This window comes from Cebus imitator, unplaced genomic scaffold (assembly GCF_001604975.1).
Source record: "Cebus imitator isolate Cc_AM_T3 unplaced genomic scaffold, Cebus_imitator-1.0 Scaffold588, whole genome shotgun sequence".
In the NCBI taxonomy this organism is placed as follows: domain Eukaryota; kingdom Metazoa; phylum Chordata; class Mammalia; order Primates; family Cebidae; genus Cebus; species Cebus imitator.
In genome coordinates this window covers 26,957-39,682 of record NW_016107903.1, presented here as the reverse complement: position 1 = coordinate 39,682, position 12,726 = coordinate 26,957, and the positions used below count along the sequence as shown (strand labels likewise).

General features: G+C 50.9%; 1 protein-coding gene across 1 annotated transcript in view; it reads left to right on the top strand.

Annotated features, from left to right (window-relative positions):
* The window catches only part of ITGB5 (integrin subunit beta 5), a 125,992-nt gene extending 114,377 nt beyond the window's left edge, over nucleotides 1-11,615 (top strand). Inside the window, exons 11-15 of the mRNA XM_017516448.2 lie at nucleotides 428-650; nucleotides 5,483-5,583; nucleotides 8,215-8,334; nucleotides 10,019-10,185; nucleotides 10,869-11,615. Of these exons, the coding sequence (XP_017371937.1) occupies nucleotides 428-650; nucleotides 5,483-5,583; nucleotides 8,215-8,334; nucleotides 10,019-10,185; nucleotides 10,869-10,964 (707 nt within the window). The 3' untranslated portion in view covers nucleotides 10,965-11,615. The remainder of the gene's footprint in view (nucleotides 1-427; nucleotides 651-5,482; nucleotides 5,584-8,214; nucleotides 8,335-10,018; nucleotides 10,186-10,868) is intronic.
* The last annotated feature ends 1,111 nt before the right edge of the window (nucleotides 11,616-12,726 follow it).

Below are 12,726 nucleotides of genomic sequence, written 5' to 3'. Positions count from 1 at the left end.
CCCACAGAGACAATCCAGGAGACTCCCGTATCTCAGAACTCTTAATCTCATCTCTGAAAGCTCTTTTGCACTGTAAGGTAACATTGACATTCTGGGGATTGGAGTGGGAACATAGTTGGGGGCCATTATTCACACAGCTGAGGCAGGAGGAAGCTCCCTTGGGTCCTGGCCCTGTGGCCCAACTTGGCCAAGTTCTGGACCAACCTGGAGCACCAGTCTAGACTCAGCCTGGCTACACCAGCTGCCAAGGTCCTCCACTGTCCCTTCATGCCAGTTCTAGGCCCTCTATCTCCCCAAATAGGCTCTGAGGGCAGAGTTGGTGTTCCATCCTCTGCTGAATCCCAGTCCTGGCAGGTGGGGTGCCAGATGGTTGTGTGCTCGTGTGTAAAGGTGAGCAGGCGCTGATGTGCCACGTGTATCCTTTTAGGCCATGGCGAGTGTCACTGCGGGGAATGCAAGTGCCACGCAGGTTACATCGGGGACAACTGTAACTGCTCGACAGACATCAGCACATGCCAGGGCAAAGATGGCCAGATCTGCAGCGACCGCGGGCACTGTCTCTGTGGGCAGTGCCAGTGCACGGAGCCGGGGGCCTTCGGGGAGATGTGTGAGAAGTGCCCCACCTGCCCGGATGCGTGCAGCACCAAGAGGTACTGGTTCCACCAACAGCCTCAGCTCACTTCTCCCCCAGGCCAGGCCTATGGTCCAGCCGGGCAGTCCTCAGGGCCAGCCAGCCTCCCCTCCCCACCTCCAGAATCTCCCACCCAGCCAGCCTCGCTGAGAGCAGCACTCTTACTAACAGTAACTGAAACTGTGGCTTTCAAATGCTGGTTCCATAAGGGTTTTGTAAGAAAACAGAACAAGAAATGCAAAACTGCTACTCTGTTCCTAAACATCTTTAGAAATTAGAGGATCAGAGTTAAATGAAATTAAGCTGGTGTTGGCACCAAAAATAGCACCTTCTCAGAGCCTTGAGTGCACGATTATGTGCTTTCACAAGAGAATACTTTCACAAGTGCGCATCTTTTTTCAAATGAATTGAATCCCCCACACTGATAGCTCCCAAACTGTGTTTCACAGAACTCCTATGGGAAATGCTGACAAAATGTCATCAGAAAGTAAATTGGAGAGGGGCCGGGTGTGGTGGCTCACACCTGTGATCCCAGTACTGTGGGAGGCCGAGGCGGGTGGATCACTTAAGGTCAGGAGTTTGAGACCAGCCTGGCCAACATGGTGAAACCCCTTCTCTACTAAAATTACAAAAATTAGCTGGGTATGGTGGCGCATGCCTATAATCCCAGCTGCTCCGGAGGCTAAGGTAGGCGAATGGCTTGAACCCAGAAGGCAGAGATTGCAAGATGGTGCCACTGCACTCCAGCCTGGGTAACAGAGTGAGACTCCATCTCAAAAAATAAATAAATAATAAGAAGAAGATAATTGGAGAGAAAGGCACCCGACCTAGATAAGGCATACCGGAAACCACTGCAATGGCTTTTAAATTTTCTGCTCCATTTATATAGATAATAGAACATGGGCTCTGTGCTGCTACTGAATGCAGAGATTGTCTAGACCCGAGCCCCCACCTTCACTGACTCAGCCACGGCCTCCCATAGCTGTACTGACCTCCTCCTGGTCAGCCCTGCACGCTCCACCAGAGTGCAAATGAGAGGGAATTACAGAATGATGCCCCTGGAAAGCAGAAGTGACATTTGCTCTTGGAGTTTGCTGGAGAAACAGCTGTGTCATCATTATCCATGCTAAGGAGGCAGGGACACAGAGGATCAGAAACAAATCATAATACAAACGTCGCTTCTCTTTGGCTGAGGAACGCATCTGTGATTTTCTCTTGGCAGATTTCCCTTCTAAATGTCTGGCTCGGGCTGATAATGAAATGAGTTCATGCTCTCTGCGCCTGCTGGTCAGTGGCTGCTGGTCAGTCTGTGCTCAGAAACGTTCTGGGTGGTAGAACCCCTGGTTGGACATTTGCCATAAATAACCCAGGCATGGGTAATTGAAAGCTGGCTGCAGATGGAGAGACAAGATACACAGGGCTGAGTTTTCATGTGTTCAATTGGAGGGGATAGGGGCGAGTAAAGAAGAAAAAAAATGTCTGCTTCAGACGTGCTAAGAGCAGAGACAAAACAGATCCAAGTAGAAACAGCCCGGAGAAGGTTAGGACCCTGGATCTAGAGCCCGGATAGCTGTGGCTCTCCCAGCACGGAGTCAGCCATTAGCCATGTTTTGTGCCCGAGGGAGGTGCCCCACCTCCAGCAACCAGCAGCACAACCTTTTTGAGTCTCTGCTCCCAGTCCTTGGGGCACACTAGGTTAATGGGGAGTGGGGGCCAAGCTAGGACAACACACATGGAACGCATTAAACGAGCCTTGCCTTCCTATAGCAGGCAGTGGAGGATTGGCTTTAGATCAGCTGAAAGGCCCAGGAGGAAACAGCTCTAGCTTTAAATGTTTAAAGCGTTTATTTCCTAGAAGACATAGACTTAATAATGTATTATTTATTACACAATGTCAAGGGAGCAAGGAGAGCAAAGAGATGCCATAACGGAATGTCACAATTCCTTCTTTTTATCTTTTTTTTTTTTTTTTTTTTTTGAGACAGGGTCTCACCCAGGCTGGAATGCAGTGGCACCATCACAGCTCACTGCAGCCTTGAACTCCTGGGCTCAAGCAATCCTCCTGCCTTAGTCTCCTGGGTAGCTAGGACTATAGGCTGGCACCACCACACCTGGCCAATTTTTATTTTTTGTAGAGATGGGGTCTTGCTATGTTGACCAGGCTGGTCTCAAACTTCTGAACTCAAGTGATCCTCCCACCTCAGCCTCTCAAAGTGTTGGGATTACAGGCGTGAGCCATTGCACCCAACCTACTATTCCTTCTTATTTGTCTCTGGGCCACACTGACCCTCTGTCTCTTTCACGGCCTACTTGAAACTTTTTTTTTTTGAGACGGAGTTTCGCTCTTGTTACCCAGGCTGGAGTGCAATGGCACGATCTTGGCTCACTGCAACCTCCACCTCCTGGGTTCAGGCAATTCTCCTGCCTCAGCCTCCTGAGTAGCTGGGATTACAGGCACGCGCCACCATGCCCAGCTAATTTTTTGTATTTTTAGTAGAGACGGGGTTTCACCTTGTTGACCAGGATGGTCTTGATCTCTTGACCTCGTGATCCACCCCCCTCGGCCTCCCAAAGTGCTGGGATTACAGGCGTGAGCCACCGCGCCCAGCCAACTTTTTTTTTTTTTTTTTTTTTTTTTAAACAAAGTCCTTTGTATGGTGACTTACATCCGTCTGTTTTTTCTACTGCTGCTTGTGAAGAGCCACCAGGTTTTGAATGTCCTACGTCCTTTTTTTTCTGGAGGTTTCAGGGCAGCCAGTCTTCATTTTCTGGATCTAACAAACCACACTCTTCTCTTTGGGCGAGTTCACATTCAACCCCAGCTGATTTCAATTAACCTGCTCTTGCAGCAGTCTCTCTAAACAACTTAATTTTTTTAAAGAGCAGGCTTATTTTAGTACATGACTGCAATATATTACAAGTTTCGACCAGCACATGGGACATCCAAGTTAGACTGATATGTTCACATGGATACTTAGGGAGTGTTTCCTGGAAGCAGCCTGGAGCTGTGGTTTAACAAGAGAATCAGGTGGCAGGAACAGAGAATCCAAGCTGGGAGCGGAAGCAGCCCTCTTAGCCCTGTGCTAATCTGGGAGGCTGGTGGGGGTTGGGGGTGCAGCTGGGTCAGCATAAATGACTGAAGCTGGAGCCACTCCTTCCTGGCCCCCAGCCAGGTCTCAGCTGCCCGCCCTCCGGGGCTGTCACTGTCGGGAGAGTTAGTTACCATCTTGTTTCTAACTTCAGAATGTTTCCATAAAATTAGTCCCAGGAGAGGGAGATTTCGTAGACAAGTCAGGGATCGTTGAGCTCTTAAGCATATCAGAACCTCTTAGGAGGCCTAGTGTGAGAGGTGGGCACCTGGCTGCAGACACTCAAGTCCTCCTCCATAAAACAAAGGAGATTTCATGAAATGGTCTCACAGCTTCCATCCAGCTCTGCTCTTCTACCTCACAGTTTCTGCACTGGAAACATTTTAGTAGCTGGCCGCTGAATCCCACGGAGTTAAGAAACAGGTGATGATAAAGGCACCACATTGCAGTTGCACATCCCTCTATATTTTTGCCAGAGACCTTTCCGAACACACAGCCCCTTTGGTACCCACAGGCCTGTGGAAACAGAGCAGCTGTCCCTCGTGTAGCCGAGGTTCTGAGGTCACCCCCTGTACTCTGGTGGCCTCCCCAGCACACCTGGCTCTTGAGTCCTGACCCAGTTTTCTAGGGGCCTCTCCTGGGGTCTCACTCTCCTCGAAGGCCATCAGTCAAAGTCCCTAAGAGCCACATGCCCACTCCTCCCCGGAGCTTCATGCTCACCATCCTATAGCCCCATACCCAGCCACCAGAGGAGCCAGGGACCTCTCCCCTTGCACCTCAGCTTTACAGCCCCTTAGCCACAGCTTAGCTCCCCATCCTGTGGCTTCAGGAATCCAGTTCTCCGGGATGTCTCCTGTGACAGAGGGAAAATGTCTGGAACTTGGTTTTGATGATATATGTATAATAATGACCACTTACTTGAATGTGGTAGTTAAGCATTTTCACCCGCTATCTGATTGAAACCATCAGGCTGAGGTAGGAGGAGAGGGGCTCAAGGTGTCACTTTTTGGCTGTCACCCATTTTCTAGAGGAGGCCCTGTGAAAGAATGAGGGTTCCCTGGGAGAAAGTCAGCACCTTAGAGCCTGTGCCAGAGCCTAGTGTAAACTGATTCACAGGTATGTGGGCAGCAGAGCCCCAGGGGACCTGGCAGGTGGGCTCTGTCTGAGGGGGAGAAGGGGGCTGGAACTTGAGACTCTCCGGGACAGTGGTTCTCGGATGCATCAGAATTGCCCAGGAAGCCCGGCCCTGGAGGTGTGGTTGGCCCAGGCACTGGGAATTTCTCTTGATAGCTCTGGAGAGTTGAACGTGCAGGAGGGTTGAGATCCCTGCCCTGGGTGATGACCAGGGCAGGATCTACGGAACTGGGACAATGTGGGGCATCAAGCTCTGGCCAAGGGAGTGTGAGGACCTCAGGGAGGCCAGGAATACTGTTTATCACCCAGAAACCTCTGGCTTGGAGCAGACTCCTCACCAGGCATTAGATGGACCAGAGTGCAGATGGATTGGCTCCTGGTGTCAGAATTTGAAAGGTCTGCAACTTGACACGTAGACAAGACATGCCACTAAACTCACACGTGTTCCTCCAAGAACTCTTGGGCTTCTCCACACAACAAGAAAGGCAGAACCATTCCCTGAGGCTCAACATCTGTAGCTGGAAAGAAGTTAAAGCCTTCCCAGGTCCTGCACTGTCAGGTGGCTAGGGACAGGTGTGGGGCTGTTCTACATTATCTGACACCCACTTTTATTTCCTCATTTCCAAAGAGATTGTGTCGAGTGCCTGCTGCTCCACTCCGGAAAACCCGACAACCAGACCTGCCACAGCCTGTGCAGGGACGAGGTGATCACGTGGGTGGACACCATCGGTGAGTGTGCCGCCGCCACCCGGGCAGCCGTGGTTTCTCTCCTCCCTGAGGAGGAGGAGGGTGGTTTTAGCCTTGAGTCAGGAGGCGCCGCCCAGGCTTCCTGGGCGTAACAGTGGGCTCCCCATGAGGACCCAGTGCTGGAACCTTCATCCACACCTGATGGGGATGTAGAATGGTACAGACTTTGGAAAGCAGTTTGGCAGTTTCCTTAAAAAGTCAAACACAGAATCACCGTACAGTGGTACCAGTTCCACTCCCAGGTATACAGCCTACAGAATTAGGTCCATATGTCCACATAAAAATGTGTCAGAAATGTTCGCAGCAGCATTATTCACAATAGCCAAGAGGTAGAAACCAACCAGATGTCCATCAGCTGATGAATGGAAAAGAACACAGGGTGCACTCTGTCTATACGGTGGACACCACTGACCACGAAGGGGTGTGAAGTGCTGATACGTGCCATGGTACTGTGAGGCCTGACAACAGTGCGGAGGGAAAGAAGCCACGTATTCTGTGGTTCTGTTCATATGAGATGTCCAGCACAGGGAAAGCCATGGAGACAGAAGGTAGGTTAGTGGTGGCCTGGTGCTAGGGGGAAGGGAAAATGGGGATTGACTGCTAAGAGGTGTGGGTTTCTTTCTAGAGTGATGGAAATATTCCAGAATTAGTGGGAATGGTTACACAACATTGTGAGTTCAGTAAAATGACTGATTGTACACTTTAAAGTGGTTTAAATGGTGGGGGGAAACTATGCCCCTTGAAAGAAAATCTGCATCTGAAGCTCCCCTCATGGGCACGCTTCCCGCTATCTTCATCTCTGGCTTCTGCAGACTCCTGGCTCCCAGCTGCCTGTCTGTCTTGGTCCTAACTTATGTCTTTTGTAGACTTCCTTGTTCCCACATCCCTGGTTTTGACTGACTACAGTCATGGCTTCTGAGGGATTTTTTGTCTTTGAGACAGGGTCTCTGTCACCCAGGCTGGAGTGCAGTGGCACCATCAGAGCTCACTGAAGTCTCAACCTCCTGGGCTCAAGCAAACCTCTTGCCTCAGCCTCCCAAGTAGCTGGGACCACAGGCAAGTGCCACCATGCCCGGTTAATTTTTGTGTTTTTTAATAGAGACGGGGTTTCACCATGTTGCCCAGACTGGTCTCAAACTCCCAGGGTTAAGCAATCCACCTGCCTCGGCCTCCTAAAATGCTGGCATTCAGGTGTAAGCTATCATGCCCGGCTGCTTCTCAGTATCTGAGCTATGTATACATCCAACACATATTCACTGAGCGCCTACTGTGTGCCGGGTGTTGTCTGTCTCCTTAGGAGACTGTGGGAAGTGGACCAGTCTGGTTCCTCACATGCCTGTCTTCCTGCCCCAGCTTCTGTCTTGCAGCTCAGGGCCTGGCCAACCTCAGGTTCTGCCTGCAGACCTGGGCTGGTTGCCCCTAACTAGGCACACATGGTCAGAGAAGGAAACGGTGTCTTCGTGTGGCCCAAGGACTGGTTTGCCTGGTTCACAGCAGTTACGGCCAGTCATGCACACCTGCTTCCCAACCCAGCCCTCTGAGACAGAGCAACAGAGAAAGTTTATGTTCCAATCCACCATTTACCCTTTATCTTCCTCCTTCCAGGTTTTTTTGTTACACACACACTCACATGCTCACTCATACTCACCCAGCCCAGAAGAGAGCTGAGATGGGAAGTTCAGGCTTTCATATCCGATAACCACACTAATCCACCTGTTTCCAGGTTACAGCTCCTTCAAGCAGCAAGGTTAGAAAGGTTAAAAAGGCAAGACCTGGAAAGCATTTCCCGCCCCAGTGTTCGCCTTCCATTGCTCCCCAGGTTCCATCGCTGCCACATTTCCTCACCCCTTGCCTCTCTTTGCACTTCCCCTAGTTCCTTTCCCTCCTAAAAAACAACCTAACTCTCTCCCGGAGACCCTTAGAATGTAGATAATCCTGGACAGGGGAAGGTGGGGAACAGTAGCCCAGGGGCGGGGAGCTGCTGAAGCAGCTCGAGGAGTGGGTTTCTTAATACAGAGAAGGGAGGCTGGGCAACATCTGGGGCCGACCTCCACGCTGGCTCACTTTGTCTACAGGCGTGGGCACCAGCCTCTCACCTGCTGTCCTCATCGCCCTGTGGTTCTTTTTGATTTTGCATCCCAGGAAGGAGTTGCTGCTTCTTGGCCTCTGTAGCCAGTTCTCAGCCTCAAATGGCCTGGCCTGTTTCCCAAATGTGATACCTCACTCAAGCCTCAAAGGGGGCTGGGATGGCTTTCTTTCTCTCTTTCTTTCTTTATCCCTTTAATTTCCGTGGCCAATCCATTCACCCAACCCCACCCCAAAACTATTAAAACCTTCTGTTATTTCACATCACCCCTGAAAAACACTTCAGAGGCTTGGAGATCCTCTAATATGTTCCACGTGGCCCCAAAGCCATCTAAATTCAGCCCTGGGCCTGCGTTCTTGGTGTGAGAAACCTGAACTCATCTTCAAAGGCCAGCCTCCCTTTAAGGCTTTCTGCCCACACCTCCACACCCCTTTCTTCTTTGAGGTGCTCGGCTCCCTGCCCTGACTGTCAGCAGCTCTGGGCTGCTCAGAGAGACTCAGGCCATTTCCCTCTTGGTTTTCTTCCAGTGAAAGATGACCAGGAGGCTGTGCTTTGTTTCTACAAAACCCCCAAGGACTGCGTCATGATGTTCACCTACGCGGAGCTCCCCAGTGGGAAGTCCAACCTGACAGTTCTCAGGGAGCCAGGTGGGTGAGGGCTGCGAGGGGCTCGGGTCACTCCACCAGCTCTCAGTTCTGATTTCTGATGCCATTCCCTGATCTGGGGCCACTGCCCATTCTCTCCTCACCGGTCTTTCCAAATTCCAGGGAGAGGAGGGATAAAATTTCTTATTTTTCTTTTCTTTCTTTCTTTTTTTTTTTGAGACAGGTTGTCACTCTATCACCCAAGCTAAAGTGCAGTGGTGCCAACACAGCTCACTGCAGCCTCAGCCTCCTTGGGTTCAGGTGATCCTCCCACCTCAGCCTCCCAAACAGCTGGGACTGCAGGCATGTACCAACACACCGGGCTAATTTTTGTATTTTTTTGGTAGAGACAGGTTTTCGCCATGTTGCCCAGGCTGGTCTTGAACCGCTGGGCTCAAGCGATCCACCTGCTTTGGCCTCCCAAAGTGCTAGGATTACAGGTTTGAGCCACTGCTCCTAACCAATACAATTTCTCATGAAGACCAGATCTAAGGTCACTGCTACTCCACTCCTAGAGTTTAAAAGAAAGATGAATGTGCAGCTGGGGGCCCATTTTGGGGCAAATCTCTAGGGGGGCATGAGTCAGGGCAGTGGGAGTTATGGAAGGATAGGGCCCTGTCCCTGGGGAGAGTCTCCTCTTGGAAGAGCACAGAGGTAAAAGCAACCACAGAACAAACCTACCCTGCACAGCCAAAGGCAGCAAGGAACTGCCGTGTTCTGCAGGGAGGGTGCAGGACGTCTGGACCACGAGGGCTGGGCAGGGCATCACTCGGGCCATGGAGCATCCAGCTCCACACACAGTCCAGGCCGGGCCACCGCTGCTTCTCAGTGGGGATGCCAAGGACAGTGGAGCGGTCGGTTCCACATTCCTGCTGCTGCCATGCTCAGCTCCCAGAACCACTGCAGAGGTCAAGCTTTAATCCGGATACCACTATTCCGCCTCTGCTTGGACCCAGCAACCAGCAGCCTTTGCCCTGGAGTCATTGGAATTTCTAATATCACCCCTTACATTCTTCTTGGGGGTGAGGAGGCAGGGGTGGAGCAGAAAAAGATTTCCTCTCTTCACTTCACAGTGCTGCAAACTATTTTTCCAAATTGGGCCCAACCACATAATGTGCCTTCCTGAGGCCAGTGGCAGAAGTGTGGTACCAGCCTAGGATGCACGCCTGTAAGAATAAGGCTTTGTGTCCAACGCTGTCTCTGCGGTTCTTTGAAAATAAGCACATTTGCTCCAACGGACTCCACACTAAAGGCTTACAGATGTTGGCCCCCAGCCCAGACCTTGTGCAAGTGGCTTCATGGTACCTCCTGCCTGCTCAGTCTGCTCCTAGAACCATGTACGTGAAACCAGTGTCCAGCATCCCACACTGGAGACTGGCCCAGGCAGGGAGTGGGCACTGCCCATGAGGGGAAAGGCAGCCGTGCCCCTGGGCTTTCATCTAGACTTCACCACACTTGCTTTGTGACTTTGGAACAGTCACTGTCCCTTTTGACTCTTTCATTTTCTGTACATTGGGGGAAACTTCCTGCCCATGTCTCCCAGAAGCAATGTGAGGATCTAAGGGAGAGCCGAGGGGAAGGCCTTTGAGAGGGGCACAACTTTCATTTCCGAAATGCCTGCTGCTGGGGGGTGGGAGGGGCATGGGGATGCTGGTGGCTTTGCTTACCATGCTTCCGGTCCCCCTAGAGTGTGGAAACACCCCCAACGCCATGACCATCCTCCTGGCTGTGGTCGGCAGCATCCTCCTCGTTGGGCTTGCACTCCTGGCTATCTGGAAGCTGCTCGTCACCATCCACGACAGGAGGGAGTTTGCAAAGTTCCAGAGCGAGCGATCCAGGGCCCGCTATGAAATGGTAAGCCTGTGGAAAATGGGAAGCAGAGGGGACTTCAAGCTTAGAGCCATGGCTGAATTCAGTGCTATGTTAGCCATAGAGGTTCACTAACATCTTTGACATTAAAAACAAAAAATCAATACCAGAAAGGCTGTGCCCAGCTCTGGACAGAGAGAACTGCACAGCCCTGGTGCAGAGGGACCCGCACACATCCCTGTTCTAGACCCAGGTCAGGAAGGTCATGGGGGCAGAGGCGCTGGGCACGCCTTGGCAGGAGGAGTCTGACCAGTGTCAGAGACACCACAGACCCACAGGAAAGGAGCTCAGATTCTTGTGGTCCATTACAGTACACACACCTGCAGTCTGGTCACCCCAGACTGACTGCAAATGCCCAAAGGACTGAGCACAGAGTCAGTGCCTTTTGAACTCGGGCTTGGTTTCTGTTAAGGCTACAAAAGACTTCAGAGACCTTCTGACTCAACTCGTCCTTCCAGAGGTGGAGAGTGGAAGCTTAGAGAAGGCGAGGTCTTTCCTGGGGGACACGGAACTATCCTGGAGCCCACAGCTGTCTCCTCCCACCTGAGTGCTTTGCCTGCTGCTGTCACGGGGCGTTGACCTGGGAGGGGTTTCTAGGGCCTGCGTCTGTCGGTTTGCGTGTGTGAGCTAACTTGTATCCTCATCCTCTTCCCTGCCGTGTTCTGTAGGCTTCAAATCCACTGTACAGAAAGCCCATCTCCACGCACACTGTGGACTTCACCTTCAACAAGTTCAACAAATCCTACAATGGCACTGTGGACTGATGTTTCCTTCTCCAAGAGGCTGGAGGGAGGAACTAATGAAAAAGTCAGACTGAAACGCCTTGCATGGCTGCTTGACTTGATCACAGCTCCCTAGGTAGGCACCACAGAGAAGACCTTCTAGTGAGCCTGGGCCAGGAGCCCCCATTGCCTGCACAGGAAGGTGCCTGGCCGTGTCACCTGGCTCCTAGACCAGAGCCACGCCAGGCTGCATCCCTCCGAGCTTGGGATAAAGCAAGGGGACCTTGGCGCTCTCAGCTTTCCCTGCGACATCCAGCTTGTTGTCCCAATGAAATACTGAGATGCTGGGCTGCCTCTCCCTTCCAGGAGTGCCGGGCCCCCAGCCTGGCCAGACAAGAAGACTGTCAGGAAGGGTCAGAGTGTGTAAAACCAGCATACAGTTTGGCTTTTTTCACACTGATCATTTTTTTATGAAATAAAAAGATCCTGCATTTATGGTGTAGTTCTGAGTCCTGAGACTTTTCTGCCTGTTGGCTATGGCTTGCACCCAGGTGTTGGTGATGGGGCTGTTGAGATGCCTGTTGAAGGTACGTCATTTGCAAATGTCAGTTTCCTTTCCTGTCTGTTTAGTGCTTTTGTAATGAAAAGAAACAAGATTGTTGGCGATTGAAAGATTAAAACCAAAAGAATTTGTGTTTGCCTGATAATCTCTGTGTATTTGTTTCTTTCTAAGCAGACTTAAAATGGTGCCCCCAGTGGGGATTGAAGTGGCATGTACTTCCTCAGGGATGGGACACAGGCTGGTCCGATACTCCAGACTGGGTCTCATCAAGTAAGCACGAGGTGCTTAAGGCAGTCAGAGCTGTGCAGAGGATCCTGGAGCAGGTGCCTTTGGCCCCTCCCGGCTTTCACTGACAGAGAGTTCCAGGCTAGACACCATGAAAACCACCCCCTGGTCTCCCTCCCTTGTTCTGAGGGGCTGAGGCTGGAAATACGTTGTGCAGACAGGAAGGATTGAGTGGTAGTTCCCATACAAAGTCATCTCTTAAACATCATTAGCAGTAGCAGTTCCCTTCCAGGGCCTCCCCTCACTCCCAAAACACCTATGTCTTACACAGGCCCAAAAAAACACGTTTGAGCTTTTTTTCCTGCAAAGCCATGAAGTCCCCTCAGGTTCCCATATCTGACATGGTTGTCTGATCCTCTCCCCTTATGTACAGAAGAGGAAAATGATTCTCAGAGAGAGGAAGTGGCTTGGCCGGGTGTTAGGAGGTTATGAATGACAAACTGGTCCAAAGACCCCATCTCATGCTGGCCAGAGGGGCTAGCCTCCTTATTCCTGCTTGTGCTCAGAAAAGCTTTCACTGATCATTTTTTGCCACTGGAATCACTTCAAGGTTATTATGTTTTCAATCCAAATGGATCTGTCCTCAGCCCTGGACCAAATTTCCCTTACTTCATTTTGGCAAACACTAAGTCAAATAGTCAAATGCGTGTCACTAAATAGAGCCTATTCCCTGGGGCAAATACGAACAGACTTGAGTCTCCTTCATCTTGTGTAAATAGGATGAAATAGAGACCTGGTAACTTGGTGACACTGCCTTAAACCCTTTTTGGGATAAAGCCAAATGTAAATGAAAACATTAAACAGATCAATTAAATTTTAGCCTTGAGACTTTCTGAATTGAGAAAAATAAATGTAATTTTGAAGAAACTTTGGGTTTCTCTCCTAATTAATTGTTGGTTTCCTGGAGACAAATCATTGACAGGCTCAGAACCTCATTTTCTATAAGCGCATGCCATT